Source organism: Dromiciops gliroides, chromosome 1 (assembly GCF_019393635.1).
Source record: "Dromiciops gliroides isolate mDroGli1 chromosome 1, mDroGli1.pri, whole genome shotgun sequence".
Taxonomy (NCBI): domain Eukaryota; kingdom Metazoa; phylum Chordata; class Mammalia; order Microbiotheria; family Microbiotheriidae; genus Dromiciops; species Dromiciops gliroides.
The window spans coordinates 597,334,802-597,356,311 of record NC_057861.1 but is presented as its reverse complement, the minus strand read 5'-3'; the positions used below and the strand labels follow the sequence as shown (position 1 = coordinate 597,356,311).

General features: G+C 40.5%; 1 protein-coding gene across 1 annotated transcript in view; it reads left to right on the top strand.

Moving 5' to 3' along the window:
* Nucleotides 1-21,510, top strand: part of C1H16orf96 (chromosome 1 C16orf96 homolog) — a 77,376-nt gene that overhangs the window by 23,931 nt on the left and 31,935 nt on the right. Inside the window, exons 2-9 of the mRNA XM_043999284.1 lie at nucleotides 3,874-3,978; nucleotides 14,584-14,664; nucleotides 14,940-15,026; nucleotides 15,547-15,633; nucleotides 16,227-16,299; nucleotides 16,585-17,487; nucleotides 17,594-17,697; nucleotides 19,037-19,135. Of these exons, the coding sequence (XP_043855219.1) occupies nucleotides 3,874-3,978; nucleotides 14,584-14,664; nucleotides 14,940-15,026; nucleotides 15,547-15,633; nucleotides 16,227-16,299; nucleotides 16,585-17,487; nucleotides 17,594-17,697; nucleotides 19,037-19,135 (1,539 nt within the window). The remainder of the gene's footprint in view (nucleotides 1-3,873; nucleotides 3,979-14,583; nucleotides 14,665-14,939; nucleotides 15,027-15,546; nucleotides 15,634-16,226; nucleotides 16,300-16,584; nucleotides 17,488-17,593; nucleotides 17,698-19,036; nucleotides 19,136-21,510) is intronic.

The window sequence follows — 21,510 nt, the reverse complement described above, 5'->3', positions numbered from 1 at the left end:
GGCAGCTAGATGGCGCAGTGGTTAAAGCGCTGGCCCTGGATTCAGGAGTACTCGAGTTCAAATCCAGCCTCAGACACTTAACACTTACTAGCTGTGTGACCCTGGGCAAGTCACTTAACCCCCATTGCCCCGCAAAACAAACAAACAAACAAACAAACAAAAAAAAAACAAGACAGTGCCTCTACTAGCAACCCGTCTGCCTATTCTTTCAGCACTCAAGGATGTAATGCATCTGGGCTAGATGACTTTCTGGCTTTCTCCATACTCAGATATAACACCCTATTAGTCATGTTTGTTCTCTCCAGTCCAAAGATTATTTCCTCTAGCAGAGAAAAAAACAGAAGTGAAATAAAGATAAGAAATAAACAACTCCAGGTTCTCAGTGCTATCATTTATCATCATCCCATCTCCTTTTAGTCCTATTGCTTCTGGGATCCTCTTCTTTTCCCACTATTATTTAAAAAAAAAAAAACCCAGCTTTTTTTTTTTTTTGTACTTAGCTTTTCTCCTCAGATTTAGCTTAAACAAAGATTTAATACCTCTGGCACTATTCTTTCAGGATCGTGCCATGCTCTTATATTCCTTCTCTATTACCTGTTCTTGCTTTCTTCTTCAGTACCTAACTTTTGTTAAGGCTAAAATTCTAGCTAGTCTGTCTAAAATATCTAATGAGTGGTCGCCAATAAATTATAAGCTTTAGCAAGAGTTAGACTTTTAAGCATTTATTAAGGAGAATAAGAATTTGGTAAAGAGAGAGAGAAAGGCCTACATTCATCTATCTATTAAAGGGAGAGCACATTTCTTGCTCCCTTCTCCACCAGTGTCCTCAGGAAAGAGAGAGAGAGTGCCCGGCTCCCCCTTCTTCCTCCCACCAACAAACGTCACTCATGGTCTTGCCCTCAAAGACCTTCACCTCATGGGTGGAGCTCTTCTACAGTAAGTCTCCAACGGGTGGCGTCATTCCAATCATTACACTTTAAACTCTAAGTTAATGGGGAATTTTTTTCAGTTTATTAAATATTGAATAAATTGGAGTGGGGAATCAGAGATAATTTTTTTATGTTTTAATTTTTTAATTTAAAATTTTTTTTTCTTTTGCAACAAACATTTATTTTATTCTTTCCAGTTACGTGTAAGGGTAGTTTTCAACATTCATTTTCATAAGATTTAGAGTTCCAAAATTTTCTCCCCTTTCCTCCCCCCTCCACAAGACATCAGCCAATCTGATATAGGTTATATATGTACAATCCACAGGTGCTCTTTTTTTCAGTTCTTTCTATGGGGTAAACTCTAAGTTGGTTGTTAAGTTCCCTATGCATCTTCATCAATCTCTTAGACACTTTCCCTATTCTTCCACATAGGAGTTGGTCAGTCAACAAATATTTATTACTCAACAGCATTTATTAAGTGTTTACACTGTGCCAGACACTGTGCTAAGTGTTGGGGAATTTTTTCTGTTAGTATCTTCATAATTTCTTTCTTGACACCCTTTAAAATAATTTGAGTTACCCTCGTGTATCATAGTATCAGAGCTAATGATCATTGTACCTGTTCCCTCAGGTCTTCCCAGTTTTTAGGATCCCTTTTATAAGACCTCTGTTGTTGATGTTGGGTAGGGGATTGTGGTTGGCAGGGAGGGAACTCCCAGGTATTACAATGCTCCTCCTCTCATCCTTCCTCTGGCCTGTCTTTCAGCATTGCTGAGGCCCAAGACACTCTTCAGAAAAAGAACTGCAAGTCTGGACATGTGCAGATTTCTAGCCACCCCAGATGTGACAACTGCGTGTTACATAAGAAATCCTCTTAAATAGACAGCTCCCTAAAACCCCAGGCCCCCTCTCTACCATGAAGTATTCATGCTGTATAGACCCACAAAACCTACAGGAGAGCCTAGTTGTCAAAGCAGTCCCAGAGAGTGTTGTGGGAGACACAGAGGGCCACTCTTTGCTATTGAGACATTTTTTTGTGTGTTTATGAAATAAAATATTAGGAGAGTTTCTTTCCTTCTTGCCTTTTGGTTTTATCTAATTAACTGTTTACTATAAGGGTCCCTAGCCTTTTTTTGTAAAGGACAACAGGTTTGCATTTTCCTGAAATAATAATAATAGCTAGCATTTATATATCATATAGGGTTTACAAAACACTTCACATGTTACCTCATTTGATTCTCACCAGAACCTTGGGAGATAGGTGCTATTATTATCCCCATTTTGCAGATGAAAAAACTGAGGCAAACAGAGGTTAAGTGACTTACCCAGGGGTCATACAGCTGGTAAGTGTCTGAGGTGGGATGTGAACCCAGGTCTTCTTGACCCCAAGTTCAGCACTCCATCCTATGCACCACCTAACTAACTGCCTCATCTTATGATCCTTTGGCATTAGAAAGGGGTCAAATGCTGAAAGGCCTTGAATGAATTTGGGGAGGGGGTATTGTTACTTGCTTTTGGCCTCTTTCTGCTAGTAATCCTGATAAATCAGGGGTGAGGAGGTGTGGTAGGAAACCAGATAAGACTTTGAAATCATCTGGTCTACTGGTTGGGGATCCCTGGGTAAATTTACCTAATTCTCCAGGAATCTTCCCCATCCTACTCCAACCCAGACTGTCATGGATTTGCCTATCTATGAGATAACGACAACAATAACACTTAAGCAGTTTAAGTTTTGCAAAGCACACTTTACACACCTTATCTCATTTGATCCTCACAATAACCCCACGAGGTAGAGGTTAGTAACATCCCCATTTTACATGTAACCCATGGCTGAAAGCCTATTTACATAAGACTGCCTTTATTGATATGACTGATCACTCAATGCTCTGCAGGGGAGTGATGAGTGAGGGGCAGAGTTGGCAAGAATTTAAGAGAAGAAATACCTTGGGCTTCTGGTATTCACCTTTGAGAAAGAAGACATGTGGCTCCAGAAACTCTTTAGGTCCCTGAAGAGAGGATGACTCCGGGAAGAAGCTGACATGTAGAAGAGCTGACGCCTCTATCATGTCTCTATCCCCAGCTTACTACATTAGAGTCTTTGGGGAATCTTCCCTTGGGTGGGATCTTTCTCTCCCTTGGTTGAGCAGAGATATCTGGCTCCCAATTGAAAAGCTCATTCACTCTATTGTCTGGTATAATTATCATCTGTATATTTGATTTTTGTTTGCTATCGGCTTGGATAAATAGTTTTATTTGCTGTTTTCTATATGTGTTCTTTGTGGAACTGGCATTTGATGGGAAAGGAGTTAAGCCTTGGAGATAGATGGATGGATGGATAGATGAGCGAGTCATTATTTCCTCATTAAGGCATATAAATTAGGAACTCAGCTTGAGCCTAAAAATTATCTCCCCCAGAATAACAATACTTAGGGGAGGCAGATAGATATGATATATATTCTTTCCCTGAGAAGAACATACTGGTTAGCCTCTGACCCCAAGTTCCTGCTTCCCCTCCAGTCAGGAATCATTTTCTCTTGGTCAAGGGTGAGTGGAAGAGATTCTAGAGATGTCCATTCATGCACCCCGGCAAGCCACATCTCATCAGATCTCTGTGGACACACATCACCTACATGTGGAAAACACAACACACACCATCCCCTACAGACAGATGAGGAAATTGAGCTTGAGAGAGTTTAAAGTAACTTACTCATGAGGTACTAAGTGGCTAAGCTAAGAATCAGCTTCAGTTATCCATCAGTAACCTCTGAGCATTACCCACCTAAGGCCTTGCCCTCACAATGCTAGTAGTTTTGGGGCAATCAGATCACCTACCTTTACTCACTCTTTCCTCAACAAGCATTTCTTCTCTCCTTTGTCCTCCTCCTCTATCTCCCATATCAAGTGGACCCTCTCCCTTTTTTCCTTTTATTCCCCTCTTCTCCAGGCCATGCAGACACTACAGGATTTGCTCAGCACTATTTCTAGCCTTCAGTCAGATACAGGCTACTTCAAGATGGAGCTGGATCAACTGAAGGAAAAGGTTGACAAGGTAAAAATCTCCCTGGTGTCTTCTGTACCAACTAAAGAGACCTCCTACCTCTTGTAGGAGGGCTTCAGGTATAAGGAAAACTGTCTAGGAACCTCTGTGTCCTTAAATGCTAAGAGTCCTTAGAGGAGAAGGAAAAGGGCTTCCTGAAGTCTTGTCCTCTGCCATTAGCCTTTGCCAAAAAGCAAGACTCCTGTCAGGATGGATCACAAGACAGGTAAATTTTCAATAATTATAGCTAATACTGATAAACTCCTGCTGGCTCAGGCTGGGCCTAAATAGCAATTATATCTTTTTTGGTCAGAAACCCTGAGGGTCGTCTTATTCCCACCCCTTTTACCTATAAATTAATTAATTTATTTTTACCAGGAAAAAGGTGCCTTTCTTTGCTTCCTTTCTTACTAGCCTTAAATCACTGAATGGGTGTTACCTCAAGCAAACTGAGACGTTTGAAAGGCCTTAGCTTAAAAGGCATCCAGTCCATCTTCAGTTGTCCTGATATATATCTTAATATATACTGATAATATATCTTGCCACTGGACCCAGATGGCTCTGGAGGAGAGAGTGAGGCTGGTGACTTTGCACGGCCCTGCCTCACTTAAATCCAATTCATTGCAAGTCATGACATCTGTCATGGCTGTCTTCAAAAATGAATGGCAAACAACAACAGAACTATAAGGTTTCCAAAGCACTCTATGCTACCTCATTTGATCTGCACAACAACCCTGGAAGGTAAGTACTTTATTATTCCCATTTTATAGATGAGGAAACTGAGGCAGAGAAAAGGCAAGTGACTTGCCAGGGATCTTGCAGCTAGTCTAAGACAGGATTTGAACTCAGGTCTTCCTGATTCCAAGTCCAGCACTCTACACATTTCACCAATAATGAGTTTTGTATTGACTCAATTACCTGAATTTTTTCCTACTGAACACTCTGGTGCTCTGAGCAATTGTTTCTGTTTAGCCATTCCACATGACAGCACCCTTTGCATTTCCTAGGGAGCACTTCCTTGCTAGGTTTGGCAAACTCTGCTCAAATCCCTTTTGTCTCCAGTCCATGCCTTAAAACCTATGAAATTAGTGAGAGGCAATTAGACAAAATTGTAAAGTCGTACAGTTTCTCTTTAACTCTCATCTGGACCTTTCTTGGTTTACATTCCCTTTCAATGGAAAATACTTTCCTCTTAAAACAGGAACTCCTTCATTTCTGACTTTGTAACCCCTGATATATAGTAGGTGCTTAAAAAATACTTTTTAGTTGATTGATTCTAGTACCTGCATACTGCTTTTCTGGCTACCTAGGACCCCATGTAACAGACCTTCCCCACACTCCTACAATATTTGCCTCTTTCCTGCCCATCCCATTAGGACTCTGGCTTTCTGCTTCCCAAAGTGACAAAAGGCTGATCCTAATGGGAGAGGGCTAGAACTCTGCCTTTTCTTTCACCTCTAAGGCAATATATTGGTATTTAAATGGTAACCTTCTGAATATAATACTTTAGTACCTGATGAGAATTTACCCAGTACAAATGTATTGTAATTATACTTTTTTCTCCTATTAGACAAAAAAGTAATCTTATACGTGTTGATGAGTATATGTTAATGTAAATTTTGAAGATATTAATTTTATAAAAAGACAGATGTGATTCACAAGAACATACACATTGACAAGACAAAATATAGGACTGGAAGCAGTTATGATAAAACAGGAAAATGATATTAAAATGATTAACATTGAAAATGGAAAAGCCAAAATAATGTTATTTGTAGATGACATAATAATGAATCTAGTCTCAACCAAAATATTAATGCTCACAAGATGTAAGGTTAACACAAAAACTGTATTCTTACTTATTAATATAGGTTAAGAAAACATCACAAAAAGAAATTCCATTTACAATAACAATTATGACTACAACAACAAAAAACTGGGAAATATCCTAACTAGAAATACATGCACACACATATATATGTATACATTTGGACAAGTATAAAATTATAATGGCCAAAATAAAGGAAGACCTAAATAATTGAATGGACATTCAGTATTCATGAATGGATCATATTAATATAATAAAAATAACATTCCCCAAATTAATCTATTTGTTTAATGCATAATCAATAAAAATGCCAATTCAGTTCTATGATAATTTATTAAGTGCTTGCTATATGACAAGCACTGGGCATTGTAGAGAGATACAAAGACAAAATGAAACATTCTCTATCCTCAAGGGGCTTACCTCCTATTATTTATATGCATGTATATAAGTAAGCATAAAATATTACAGAGTCGTTCTATGAAGAAACTAAGGGTTTAAACAAAAATTGTAATGAAATATATATATGGAAAGATCAAAGGATGAGTGGTATGATAAAAAATGCCAACAAAGGTGGCAATGGCTGGTAATGGGGAAATGGCCCGAAGCAGATCAGTGGAACAGAAAAAGGATATCAGACATCCACCCGGATTTATTATGTGACAGTTACTGTTTGACAAATCTATAGAGAGTGAAAATTGGGGAAAAGATTTGTCAACAAATGTATTTGTTAAAATTGGTTAGCAATTTTTTTCAGGTAGTGGATTTAAACTTGCATTTCATACCATATGACTTAGTGAATTCCACCTGCATGGAACATTTAAATATTTTTAAAACAGTATAAAATAGGAAAAAATATGGAATAATGTACTTTATCTGTGACTTTTGTCTATTCAACAAATAGAAAGAATCATTAGAGACAAGCTAGAAATGCTTGATTTCTGTAATATTCTCTCCAGGATATTTTCCTAGTTTCCTGTTTGGTATTGGGTCCTTAAAGGATATATGGACTCTACTAGGAGAGAAAAATTTCTGGACCTTGTAGTACTAGAATAGTGAGTAGCCTTGTCCATATGTGTTCCCTAAATGTGTACTTCACTCTGTATCCATTCTTCCCATAGATTCTATAGTATATTAATAGGAGAATATCCACCAGTATTATTGGAAGGAATTTCTGTAGCCAGTCATTCCTATGCCTTCTATTATTCCTATGTTTTTATTAAAAGGTAATTATGTAAAAAAAGGTAATTACCTAATTATTAATTATAATTACATAATTATGTCCTCTGGCTGACTTAGTGTAAAGTGTACTGGTGGGGACTCATGAGCTACCTGAGTGTTACAAATACAAGAAAAAAGAAAGACAGTCCTGGCCGTCAAGGAGCTTACATTCTGATAGGAGCTTGTATTCTGACACATTATCACCTTTTAAAATATTCAACCTCAGAATAAGAGTTATTCTTCAGTTGATAAATGGACAAAGGATATGAACAAGCATTTTTCAGAGGAAGAAATCAAAACTTTCAATAGGAAAAACTATCATATCAAAATTTTGATAGCTATCAAAATCTGTCAAAACTAACATATGAAAAAATGCTCTAAATCACTAATAATTAGAGAAATGCAAATTAAAACAACTCTGAAATACCACTTCACACCTACCAGATTGGCTACAGTGACAGAAAAGGAAAATGACAAATGCTGGAGAGGATGTGGGAAAAGAAATCCACTAATACACTGTTGATGGAGCTGTGAACTGATACAACAATTCTGGAAAGCAGTTTGGAACTATGCCCCCCAAATTATTAAACTATGCATACCTTTTGTTCCAGCAATACTGTATTTATACCCCAGAGATATCAAAGAAAGAAGAAAAGTACTCCTATGTACAAAAATGTTTATCACAGTTCTTTTTATGGTAGCAAGGAATTGAAAAGTGAGGGAATGCCTTTCAGTTGAGGAATGACTTGAACAATGAATTTGATTGAATACTATTATGTTATAAAAAATGGTAAGGAGAGTGGTTTCAGAAAAGCCTGGGAAAACTTGTATGAATGATGAAAAGTGAAATGAGTAGAACCATGTGAACAATTTACACAGTAGTAACAATATTGTAAAGATAATCAACTGTGGAAGATTTAGTAGCTAGGTCAACGCAATGACCCACTACAATTCTAATGGTGAAAAATGCTATCTACTTCTAGATAGAGGACTGATGGACTCAAAGTACAAATTGAAGCACTTTTTTTCTTTCTTCTTTCTTCTTGCTTTTTTTTTTTAATGGAACACATCTGATATGGACATTTGTTTTGCATGACTTCATATTTGTAATGATATTTCTATTTCTTGCCTTCTCACTGTAATGATTGGAATGACGCCACTTCCTGGAGACTTACTATAGGAAAGCTCCACCATGAGGAGGATGCCTCAGAGGGCAAGGCCATGCAGCTTTTCCTTGGCATCAAGAAGTAACATTTGCACATGGGTATTGTCCACCAAGGCTACCAGCCAATCAACTTGAGGAGCCTCCCATTTTCTGGGAGGGGACAGGAAGGAGGAAGGAGGGCCTGCGCAGAGAGGTCTGTTTCTTTTGGGTTCCTGACTTGATGGTGGTGGTGGCGGCAGAGGACTTCACAGGAAATTTGAGGAAAGATAGGAATGCCAGGCTGTTGGAATTCTGTTCTCAATCTTTCTCTTTCTATCTTTCAATAAACCCTTAAAAGCCTAAACTCATTTTATCAGTGATTTTAGTCAGTTTCCCCCAAAACTGGGGGAACAGATTAGAACCCACATTTAGAATCTTAAATTACACACAATAAGTAAAGGAGAGAGAATTTGGAACTGGAAATTTAAAAAAAATAAGTACAATTTTCAACCTCACAAACAACCAAAGAATGCAAATTAAAGCAAAATCAAAGGGCCATCTCATACTCATCAAATTGCAAAACAAATAAAAAGCCAGAAAGGTCATTGCTGGTAGGGGAAAGGAGAAACACATATATTTGCTCATTGTTGGTGGAATTATAAACTTGTAGAATCTTTTTGAAGAACAAATTGACAGCACATAGAAAAGATTAGAAAAATAATATCCTTTGGCCATAATTCTATTATGGGACCAACATACTTTATTGGGGAATGTAGCCTGGAAGTGTTATTGAGAGAGACAGAAAGAGACATAGAGAAACAGAGAGACACAGAGACAGTGAGAAAGAGACTTTCATAGTAGCACTCTGTGTGATATAAAGAAAAAAACCTGAAAACAACCTAAATTTATAACAATAAATAAATAAATTATAGTGTACTAATATAATGCAATTTTTCAAAGCAATTAAAATGGACAGATATGAAAAAACATAAGGAATAACAGAAACACCTCTGTTAAACAATGCAAAGTATAGAGGAAAACCAGAACAGAGTAAACACACTAAGTATGACCATGCCAGAAGAAAGGTCAATGGGAATGAATGGACAAATAAAGAATTCAGATAGAAACTTAGAGAGATTGCCTAAGAAAGTGGTCATGATATTTTATGTGTTGAATTAATTTAAGAATAAATCATTACAAAGTAAGCTAAGTTGATTGTATTGATTTTCCATATTGTTTATAGTAAATTTAAAAAAATTTCTATAAATTTAGCCATGTAGACAAAAATAGAGAAAAAAGAACTTATTTAGAAGGAGGGGATGAACTTTTGGGTCTTTTTCCCAAAGAGATCCTGGAAAGGGGAGAGGGACCGACATGTACAAAAATATTTATAGCTGCTCTGTACGTGGTGACAAGGAATTGGAAGTTGAGGGGATGCCCATCAATTGGGGAATGGCTGGACAAGTTGTGGTATATGAATGCAATGGAATACTATTGTGCTGTAAGAAACGATGTGCAGGAGGAGTTCAGAGAAACCTGGAGGGTCTTGTGTGGGCTGATGATGAGTGAGATGAGCAGAACCAGAAGAACATTGTACATAGTATCATCAACATTGTGTGTTGATCTACTGTGATGGACTATATTCTTCTCACCAATGCAATGGTACAGAAGAGTTCCAGGGAACTCATGATAGAAGAGGATCTCCAAATCCAAGGGGGAAAAAAAAAGAACTGTGGAGTATAGATGCTGAATGAACCATACTATTTCTTATTTTTTTATTTATTTTTTTTAGTAAGGCAATTGGGGTTAAGTGACTTGCCCAGGGTCACACAGTTAATAAGTGTTAAGTGTCTGAGGCTGGATTTGAACTCAGGTACTCCTGACTCCAGGGCTGGTGCTCTATCCACTGCACCACCTAGCTGCCCCTAACCATACTATTTCTTTTGGTTTTGGTGCTGTTGTTTTTCTATTTTGAGGTTTTTCATCATTGCTCTGATTTTTCTCTTATAACATGACTAATGCAGAAATATGTTTAATGTTATTATGTATGTATATATCTAGGGGAGGGGGGAGAGGGGGAGGGAGAAAAATATGAAATTAGAAAGCTTGTGTAACAAAAGTTGAGAACTACCTTTACATGTAACGGGGAAAAAAATAAAATACTCTTAAAAAAAAGAAGAAGGAGGAGGGGATGATTTGATCCAGGTTGGAGCATCTATCAGCTTTCGCAGCATTGAGAACATCACTACTGAGGCAGAAAAAGGCAAAAAAAAGACAACGGCTTATCAGTAAGAACATTCTCAGGCAGAGAGGTCCTAAGGAAAAAGACTTGCCAGAAAATTTCTGAGCAAAGAATACGTGACAACTTCTAGATCAGAGTTAAGATGACTACTAAGAGGGTAAATTGCATCCCTTGTGTCAGAGATACAGGGATACTTTGAGAGAGTTTCTCAGCTCTCTTGGTTTATAGTCCCCACCTAAGAAACTTAGGAAGATATATGCATGATACCTGAGAGCAACATGAGACCTAGCATAGCACTTGTGAGCATGCCATTCACAGTGTTGTGGTGGGTGGGGAAAGGGAGGGAAGAAATTTTATTTAAAAGGAAGAAAACAAACTGGAAAACCTAGAATGAATAACCCAGACATCAGTAGCAAAGATAGATGTAATAAATTTCTGGAGTCACTTTAGTCCCTAATATTAGGGTTTCCCTGGTAGAGGCCCTTTTCTATAAGCCTTTCTTTCTTTCTTTTTTTTTTTTTTGCAGGGCAATGGGGGTTAAGTGACTTGCCCAGGGTCACAAAGCTAGTAAGTGTCAAGTGTCTGAGGCCGGATTTGAACTCAGGTACTCCTGAATCCAGGGCCGGTGCTTTATCCACTGCGCCATCTAGTTGTCCCGTCTATAAGCCTTTCTTACGGCCTCTTTGTTCACTTGCTGCTCCAAAAGTGGGGAGATGATAGCATTTCTCTGTTTATTTTCTTTCTATTCCTCTTAATTTTTCCATAACATGGCCACCCACACCTCCCAGTTTCTCAGGCTCGATTGGTGAGTTTTTATGAAATCTACCAGTCATTAAGTGCCATCTCCCCATAGCAAAATCAGAACAACAAAACCAACTTTGGGCATCCTCCTCCCTTACCATAGATCCTTCTTCCCTTTCTTACTCAAGTCTCTTAGTTACTAGCACCATCAATCACCATGAATATCCTTGGAGGCCACCATACATTATTTTCCCCTTTATTTGCACAAATGAGAAAAGGAGAAGGAAGAGGCAAATGTCCCATATGGAACACAAATGGGAAGGACAGAGTTACACAGGATCATTCAGCCATAAGTAGGTGACCAACTTGAAGGAAAAGATGATCACCTTTATACCTACCTATATATTTTGTATCTCAAGATTTCCTTATACTATATAAACTGTTCAATTCTACTTTTAACATTTGTCATTTAAGGAATTTTTTTCTTATATAGTCAGATCCATTCTTTATTTTTTTTATTTTTTTTATTTTTTAGTGAGGCAATTGGGGTTAAGTGACTTGCCCAGGGTCACACAGCTAGTAAGTGTTAAGTGTCTGAGGCCAGATTTGAACTCAGGTACTCCTGACTCCAGGGCCGGTGCTCTATCCATTGCACCATCTAGCTGCCCTAGATCCATTCTTTATATACCATGTCCCAAAAGTCTTCATGTAATTTTGAGCTTTATTACCTTTAAGAATATTCAAGCTATTAAAGTTTAAAACAACACTAATACTTTTGGGACACCCTATTAGATATCAGCTTATTAAATATAAGCTGAACCTTGCTGCAAAGATTTTTGCCCACCTCCCCACCTCCATTTTACTTCTAACTCTTATTGCATTAATTTTGTTTGTGCAAAATGCTCTCAATTTTATTTCATCAAAATTGTTCATTAATCTTCTATGATCCTTTCTATTCCTTGTTTGGTTATGAATTCTTCCTCTATAGTTGTGATTGGTGTTTCCTTCCTTGCTCTTTTAATTTGTTTGTGATATGAACTTTTATATCTAAGTCATGGTTCCATTTGGAATTTATCTTGGTATATGGTCTGAGATGTTGTTCTAAATTTAATTTCCTTTAGAGTAGAATTACCCCAGCAGCTGGTGTCTTTAATTTTATCGGATACTTTAATTTTATCGAATATCTACTACGTAAGATTGTAAAAACAGGACAGCATGATATATTAGAAAGAATCCTGCAGGGGACAGCTAGGTGGCGCGGTGGATAAAACACCAGCAGTGGATTCAGGAAGACAACATCAGACACTTGACACTTACTAGTTTTGTGATCCTGGGCAAGTCACTTAACCCTCATTACCCTGGGAAAAAAAAAAAAAAAGAATCCTGCAACTGGAATCGGTAACAACCTGAAAGAGAATTCTCTGATACTAGTTGTGTCACCATGGTCGAATCTCTTAATGTCTCAGAGCCTCAGTTTCCTCACTGAGGAATGGGGATAAGAATGCCTATAGTACCTCTTTCATAGAGGTACTGGCATAGTGAATAAGAGGGCTGGCCTTTGAGTCAGGAAGACCCAGATTAAAAGTCTGTCTCTGACATAAACTTTATGTGTAAGCACAGATAAATCACTTAACTTCTCAATGGTCCAGAAAACCCTCAAAAACTTTTTTTGGGGGGGGGTATAAACAGGGTAAGTGACTTGCCCAGGGTCACACAGCTAGTAAGTGTCGGAGGTTGGATGTGAACTCAGGTGCTCTATTCACTGGGCCACCTGGTGGACCCCCTCAAAGACTCTTAAGCTAGAGACAGGCTGCTCCCTACATCCGTGTAGGGAGTTTCCCCTTACCAAGAATTCCCTATACCAGTGAAAACACTGATCCAAACAAACACAATAAAAGACAACCTCATAGGGTTTTTGTGAGGCTAAATTAAGGTTTTGTATGTAAACTGCTTTGCAAACCTTAATTCATTAAAACATTTTTTGATTGTTTACTATGTTGTTAGCTATATACTAGGCATTGTGGTCACAAAGACAACAAGGAAAGTGTCAGTCTTCAAAGAGTTTGCATTCTAGCAGGGATTAATTGACATGCACACAGAGGTACAGTAGAAAGAACCCTGAATTTGGAAGCAGAGGACCTGGGTTCAAATCCTCTCTCCGCTGCTTATTTATGTTTTTATGTACATATAGGGTCCAAACCTGTGAAGTCCCTGGAATCAGGGTGAACCCCACTCCTGTGCAAATCATAATTGTTCTGCAGTTTACAGTCTTAGAGGGGAGCTCTGGGCATCTAGGGTTTATGTGGAAGGCCTGAGGCCACTCAGGCTTAGTTAGGCAGGACTTAAACCCATCTTCCAGAATCGGTTTATATCATTATTACAGCCACTCAAGTTCCAACTCCAAGAGCATGAGTCTACAATTCTCACCTAGCAAGTCTTCATTGATGAAAAAATTTATTTTTTTTATCTTCCCACACCAAAGTATGCTTTAATACAATTTAATTCTATTCAATATTTAGCATATCCTCACATAAAAAGTTGAAACATACTCTGAGTTAAGTTTTAGTATCTTTCGGAAAGAAGGCAATAGCAATACATACATAGAGAAGAGGAAAATTGAGGGCTTTGGCTCAGTCATCTCTATTTTAGATGAAAATATTTTGGCATGAATTAGCCATGTAATTTTCTCAATTTTCTAATTCACTTTGCATGGCATAAATTTTATATTATGGGTTTTAATCTACCCTTTTAGAATGCAAAGAAACAGCTTTTTTTATTTTGATATTTTATTTATTTATTTATTTTTGAGGGCAATGAGGGTTAAGTGACTTGCCCAGGGTCACACAGTTAGTAAGGGGAGCCTTCTTTTGAGAGCACTATGGTTAGTTTATCACTGGAAATACTTTGGGGTAAGGCTTGTGCTATCCCTCACATCAGAATACAAGCAAGCTTTTACTTTTCCTACTTCTAAGGCAGGCTCCTCCATCCTTGGCTGGAGCTTAATCAGGAAGAAAGATAGGGTAGAGTCAGATGAAAGAAAGGAGGACTAATGGTAGACCAGGAAAAGTGGTCATGGCTGAGGATAGGCCTTCCTCCTCAAGGGGGGTGGGGAGGCTGGCCTTCTATCTCAAATCCTTAACTGCTAGAATATCATGATTAGAATGCAAACTCTTCTAGTCTAGGACAGGAAGCTGGTGGGGTTGGGTGAAAACAAACTCACCCATTCCTATCAAGAAGGAAAGGCTAGCAAGAATCACCCAGAGCATACTTTTTGGGGGAGGGGGGCAATGAGGGCTAAGTGACTTGTCCAAGGTCACACAACTAGTAAGTGTCAAGTGTCTGAGGCTGGATTTGAACTCAGGTACTCCTGAATCCAGGGCCAGTGCTTTATCTACTTCGCCACCTAGCTGCCCCCAGAGCCTACTCTTTTGCCTTGTTTGATAGATCAGCCTAGATGAAGTAAATCAACACTCCCAAGAATTGAAAGATCAACAGGAACAGGTGAAAAGTCTTCAGCTCGACATGGTAAGATTCTATTTCTAGAACAGTTTTCCCTTCCTCCTTTCCAGACTCCCTCCAGAACCACTTGGCCTTATTCTTTTCTACTTATGGCAAGGAAGAAAAAAAAAAATCACCCAAAGACCTGAGGAGGTAGAGTGTAGGGGGTGTGGGGTGGAAGGTCTGGATAGATTCAAGTTCAGGAATGACAATGTCTGCTATGAACCCCTGAGTATACCACAGAGAAGACCCCACTGTGACTGTTGCACCTTACAGTACTCCTCCTCTCCAAACCTCTACAGGAAGATGTCAAGAATAAGCTTTGCTCCTTCCCTGATGGAAGTGATATCATGCAGTGGACCGCCTTACACGATGCCATGTATTCTCATGTAAGTGACTGGAACTTGGCACAGGAGGATGTGCTAGGGAGGGGAGCAAGGGAGGGTGTTAAGGGCTGGGGTCATATGGTATGAAATAATATAGAGATTAGGCAAGGGCAGCTAGGTGGCGCAGTGGATAAAGCACTGGCCCTGAATTCAGGAGTACCTGAGTTCAAATCCGGCCTTAGACACTTGACACTTACTAGCTGTGTGACCCTGGGCAAGTCACTTAACCCCTCATTGCCTTGCAAAAAAAAAAAGAGAGAGAGATTAGGCAAAGACTGGGGTAGAAAGAAGACAAGGGTTGTTCTATTACCAACGGCCCATTCTTTTCTTCTTGTGGCAGGGAAGAAAAGAAAATCACCTAAAGGCCTGAGGAGGTTGGGTGAAGGGGGTGTGGGGTGGAGAGGGTCATTGAATGTCTGGAGAGACTCAAGTTCAGGAATGATGATGTCTGCTGCAAGCCCCTGAGTATGCTACAAAGACCCTACCATGACATATAGCACCCTTCCTCCCCAATCCTATGTAGGAAGATGACCAAAATAACCTGAGCCCCTCCCCTGATCAAAGTGATATCGTGCAGCAGACCACCTCACAGGATGCCATGTATTCTCATGTAAGCGACTGGGACTTGGGACAGGGGGATGTGTTAGGGAGGGGAGCACAGGAAGGTGTTAAGGGCTGGGGTCATATGGTAGGAAATAATATATAGATTAGGCAAGGACTGGGGTAGAAAGAAGACGAGGATCCAGAACTGAATGGGAGGAACATAGGGGATTACATCATTAAGGTTGAGAGGGATCCATTGGAGACCATTAACAAAGAGGGAGAGGGGGGCAGCTAGGTGGCGCAGTGGATAGAGCACCTGCCCTGGAGTCAGGAGTACCTAAATTCAAATTTGGCCTCAGACACTTAACACTTATTAGCTGTGTGACCCTGGGCAAGTCACTTAACCCCAATTGCCTCACTAAAAAAAACCCCCAAAAACAAAAAAACAAAAAACAAAGAGGGAGAGAGTGACACTGGGACCAGAAAAAGGAGAGGACAAGGGCAGTAACAGGTAAAGAAGTTGTCTGCCCCTGTCCCTTTCCTGTCCTGATGCCCCAGCCTGTGTTCTACCTAGCTCGACTTCCCTCATTACAGATTTATTCCCCTCATCTCCTCTCTTCCTGGTCCACTTTGCTCTCCCCTGTGATACCACTATTCTAGGTTGACACCAAAGAGACTCCTGAAAAGGCAGAGGGTGAGACCTCTGCAGTTACCCCTGAAGTTACCTCTGAAGTTACCCCTGAAGTTACCTCTGAAGTTACCTCTGAAGTTACCTCTGCAGTTACCTCTGCAGTTACCTCTGCAGTTACCTCTGCAGTTACCCTTGAAGTTACTTCTGAAGTTACCCCTGCAGTTACCCCTGAAGTTACCTCTGCAGTTACCCCTGAAGTTACCCCTGAAGTGACCTCTGAAGTGACCCCTGAAGTGACCCCTGAAGTGACCCCTGAAGTGACCCCTGAAGTGACCCCTGAAGTGACCTCTGAAGTGACCTCTGAAGTGACCTCTGAAGAAACTCCTAAAACTCCTAAACCTCCTAAAACTCCTAAAACCCCAGAGACCAGAATGCCATCTGTCAAGACTGTCCAACCAAGATCAGGTACTACAACCCAAAAATCAGATCCCAAGGCATCCCCCCTTGGTAAGGCCCTTGTTGCCATGGGCATCACTGTTGGTCCAGAAACTCTTACTTCCATGGGCATCGCCATTGATCCTGGCATCCTCTCTGCCATGGGCATCACCACTGATCCACAAACCCTTGCTGCTATGGGCATCAATCCTGTCTTAGGTGCTGGCTTGGGGACGGCTAGAAAGCCAGGTGTTACCACTGGACCATTTTCATTCACTGGCCCAACAACATCCACTGGCCCATCAGCATCTACTGCAGAACCACAGGGCATTCCCCCAGGAGTCACTTGGAATGCCTCGTCTTTCCTTGATGCTTTGGGTGTCACCCCCAATGAAACCACCCTTCGTGCCATGGGCATTGATACTAATGCAGACAGCCTCAGTAATTTGGGCTCCATGGTTGATCCAGCCACCCTTGTTGCACTAGCAATCCTCACTGGCAAAGAGTTGCCCCCTCACCTCTATTCTTCAGCTCCACTTCCAACTTTGCCAGAGGTCCCAGACACCACTACTGAATCAAAACCCGCTGTTGTTCCGGAGTTCTTCACCAGTCCAGATACCACAGCTGGTGAGGGCACTTCAGCAGCAGTAACCTCTCAGGCGTCCGAAGGAATTTTACCCTCAACCAGGTCCCTTAAGCAGCTGCCGACAGGTCCATCTTTAAGTGCGGAGGGAAAAAGACTAACTGCAAAGAGGTCTGTGGGAAGCTTGATCAATTTACCAATAGAGTATGATAGCCTAAAGGAACAGTTAGCCAAGTTGGAAGATAAGGTACAGCAGCAGGCTAACAGTCTAGGTGAGTGCCAGCTCCAAGCTGGACTTGAATCTCCCTTCCAGATTTCCTTCCCTCTCTATTTTCCTCCAGCCTGCCTTTAAGAACTATCCCTAATTTCTGCTTTTAGCAAATCTTCAATTTCTAAGTTCTCTTGGGCTCACACCCAAGCTAGAGACTGAGATGAGCACCCTGCAGGACAAGATAACCATTCTCCAGGAAACAGGACAAAAGGTTAGTGCCCTGATCCAGAGGATGCCCTCTGATGATATAATATGGCAGGGGTGGGGGTTGGAGGTGGGGCTTTACCTATGGGGAAAAATGATTTTGCAGGGCTAATGTGAATTTCCTACTGGAGAGAGTTGGGGCAGTCACCCCAAAGCAGTTTCCTTTATATAGTTAATGCCTCTCCCTGTGTAATCCTACAGTATAACAATTAACTTCCTCAAGGCCAATCTTATTCTGTTTTGGGATTGGAGTTTGGGTATCTGTGTGTAAAGGTGAGGCGTTGTGGACATTCCCGATAGGCAAAAGCCTAACTAGAGGGAAGGAAGGTTATTGTTTGCTTTGTGAGCAGTCACCCTTTTAAGAAGGTAAAGGGGAGTGTAAGGGCTAAAATTCTAGCTGTACTATCTAAAATCTAATGAGTGGTCGCCAATAAATTATAAGCTTTAGCAAGAGTATTTAAATGTTTACGTATTTATTAAAGAGCATTAGCGGGGCAGCTAGGTGGCGCAGTGGATAAAGCATCGGCCTTGGATTCAGGAGTACCTGAGTTCAAATCCGGCCTCAGACACTTGACACTTACTAGCTTTGTGACCCTGGGCAAGTCACTTAACCCCCATTGCCCTGAAAAAAAAAAAAAAGAGCATTAGGATCAGAGAGAAAGGTAAAAATCTAACTATTTCTAAGAGACCCTATCATCCGATCTACCATGGCAAGGCCAGGAACCAAAAAGAGACCACACCCCTCTGCCAGTGTCCGCTTCCTACTTCATGTCCCCCTCCCAGAAATGGGAGGCTCCTCAAGTTGATTGGCTGGTAGCCTTGATAGACAGTACCCATGAGCAAATGTTACTTCCTGATGCTAAGGACCTTGACCACATGGCTTGCCCTCAGAGGCCTTCACCTCATGGTGGAGCTTTTCCATAGTAAGTCTCCAGCAGGTAGCATCTTTCCAATTGTTACAGGAGACAGCACTGGGGGGGGGGGGGGCCACTGGATTTGCCCAGTTTGTTGAATACCAATTTAGTTCAGGTCCTTCCTAAGTAAGGCTTCAGAAGCACGGGGAAGGGACCTTAGAGAGTAGGGATTTCAACTCCTTCATTTTACATATGGGGAGGGGGGGAGTATAGAGACGGTAAATGACTTACCCAAGGTCACGGGACCAATCAGTCACAGAGCAGAAACTCTGAAGAAGAAGAAAAAGAAAACAGATCTCTTAACTTTCTATCTCTGCCTGTGGCTCTTCAAGGCGATGATCCATGGTTGTCCACGACTGGCGGAAGCCTACTACTACTACCACCTTAGACATATGGCACTGAGTTGTATCTCACCTTCTTTCTTTCTTTCAGAATAAGACTTATGAGCAGCATTTGGAAAAGGTGCAGCAACACTGTAACCTGTTGGAAAAGGTCACCGAAACTCTGCAGGATAAAATGGAGGACATCAAGGTGAAATGGGGTCCTGGGAGGAGATAGGTGGGAAGAGAGAGCAAGTCCCCATTTGGTTCTATCAGATTGTCTCCAAGGGCTTCTGATTATGAGGAGTTCAGAAACCTCGTCCCACTTAGGCGGGAAAGTGTCTTAGGAGGAGAATATTGAAACGAGAACACAGAATATTTGACTCTATCCTAAGCTCTGCCACAATCCTTTTGGGGGAATAATCCTATTCAGCTCCTCAGTCTCACAGTTTGTACAAGGGGAAAACTAACACCTCAGATCCAACACAAGACAGATATCTGATACTATTTTATGAAATTTGCTATATATAAATGTGAAATACAATTTAACTCTATAAAACAGACAGCCTTAAAATTAGGTGCTTTCCTAGGTTGTGTGCAGTGGTTAGAGCACCAGGCCTGGAGTCAGGAAGACTTATCTTCCTGAGTTCACATCTGGCTTCAGACACTTACTAGCTGTTTGACCCTGGGCAAGTCATTCTTAGCCCAGTTTGCCTCATTTTCCTCATCTCTAAAATGAGCTAGAGATGAAAATGGCAAACCACTCCAGTACCTTTGCCAAGAAAACATGAAATGGGGTCACAAAGAGTCAGGCACAACTGAACACAACTAAATGAGACTGGCTTTAAGCAGACCATAAAGAACCTCCTATTTAGTTGGGCTTGTCTAAGATGCTACTTGTTCTCATGACTTGTTTAGGCAGCGCCATCACTCATTTCCAAAGGTCCAAATGCCAGGATATTAGCAATCACTGTTTGGGGTGGGAATTGGGTGTTGGAGAGGGGGTGCCAGACGATCTTGGAAAGAACTAACTTGTTTTCTAAGTGCAAAGAAATAGCCTTCACAGAAGTAAGCTACCTAGAAAACCTTGGTGTAGTGAGAGATCATTGGCTTTAGAGTCAGAGAGCCTACCTGTGACACTATGATCCTATGATTTTTCTCTAAGAGGTCTTGATCCAATGGACTTAGTTTAGGAAGTATTCAGAAAATATACAAACTCTTCCAGGGCCTTGGATCATCCATAGGAATGTGCAACTGGGCAGATTTTGGGATGAGTTCCTCTCATCAACTGCCAAACATTTTCCCATGAAATCAGGTTGAAATAAATAATGGCAGTCTTGGGGGCAGAAAAGAAGCCAATAATCACAGCCCAGAGAAGGTATATAGCTGTCAGGACATGGGTAATATGGATTGTCATTGGTTACCTGCAGTCATAGTTAATCATTCCATTGACCAAAGTTCTTAAGTCTTTCAAAGTTTTGTCTTTAGAGTATTGTTATTGTACAAATTATTCTCCTAGTTCTGTTTGCTCCATAGCTGATTGTAAAAGTCTTCCCAGGTTTCTCCGAAATGGCTTCACCTTTCATTATTTCTTATACACAATAATATTTTATTATATTCATCCACCATAAATTGCTCATTTATTCATCAGTTTCCCAATTGATGGATACTCATTTGTTTTCTAGTTCTTTGATCCCATAGAGAGTTTATTGTGGAAGTTATTACTGAACCTCTGCTCTCTGACCCAAATCTTATTGCAATAGTTACTGATCCTGAACACCTAAAACTAGGTTTTCTTTCTCAGGTTACTACATTCCTGACAACCATTTCCACTGGTGACAACCCCTCCACTCTCAATGACTCTTTTCAGGGCTGGAGTGAAGGGCTCAAAATACTCCTTGCTCTTCACTACCATTTCCAGCTTTCACTCTGCTACCATCTTTCAACTCCTTTGAATTTCATTCTTTCCACAGATACCACCCCACCCTTGTCTCCATCATTTACTAGCCTCCGGGACACCAGTATGCCTTTCTTAATTCATTTATTCATTCAACAAACATTCATTAAGCAACCATCATGTATAAAACACTTTTAGCTGCTGATGGAAATACAAAGATTAAAGAATAATTCTAGCCCTTGCGGATTTTGCATTTTAATAGGGAACATTTGACATCTTCCAATGTAATGATGATACCAAATAATATATGAGAAAAGCATAAAGTTCCAAGCAAAGTGTTGGGGTAGGATTGGCATCAACTTGGAGGACCAGGGAAGACTTGATGAAGGTCAGAGCATTTAAGCCAAACCCTAAAAGACTAGAAGGATATTAACAAAGAGAGAGAGTTTGGGAAAAGTATTCCATAACCGGCCTTTGCTACTCCTCAGAGGCAGGAAGAAAGGAAGGAATAGGATCTAGTTTCCCAAACTATATTCTCTAATGTGACCAAAAATACTCAGTCATCAATAGATCTGGGTTCTGATAGCTACAAAACTAATTGGGGGGGTTGGGGGCAGCTAGGTGGCACAGTGGATAAAGCAGCAGCCCTGGATTCAGGAGGACCTGAGTTCAAATCCAACCTCAGACAC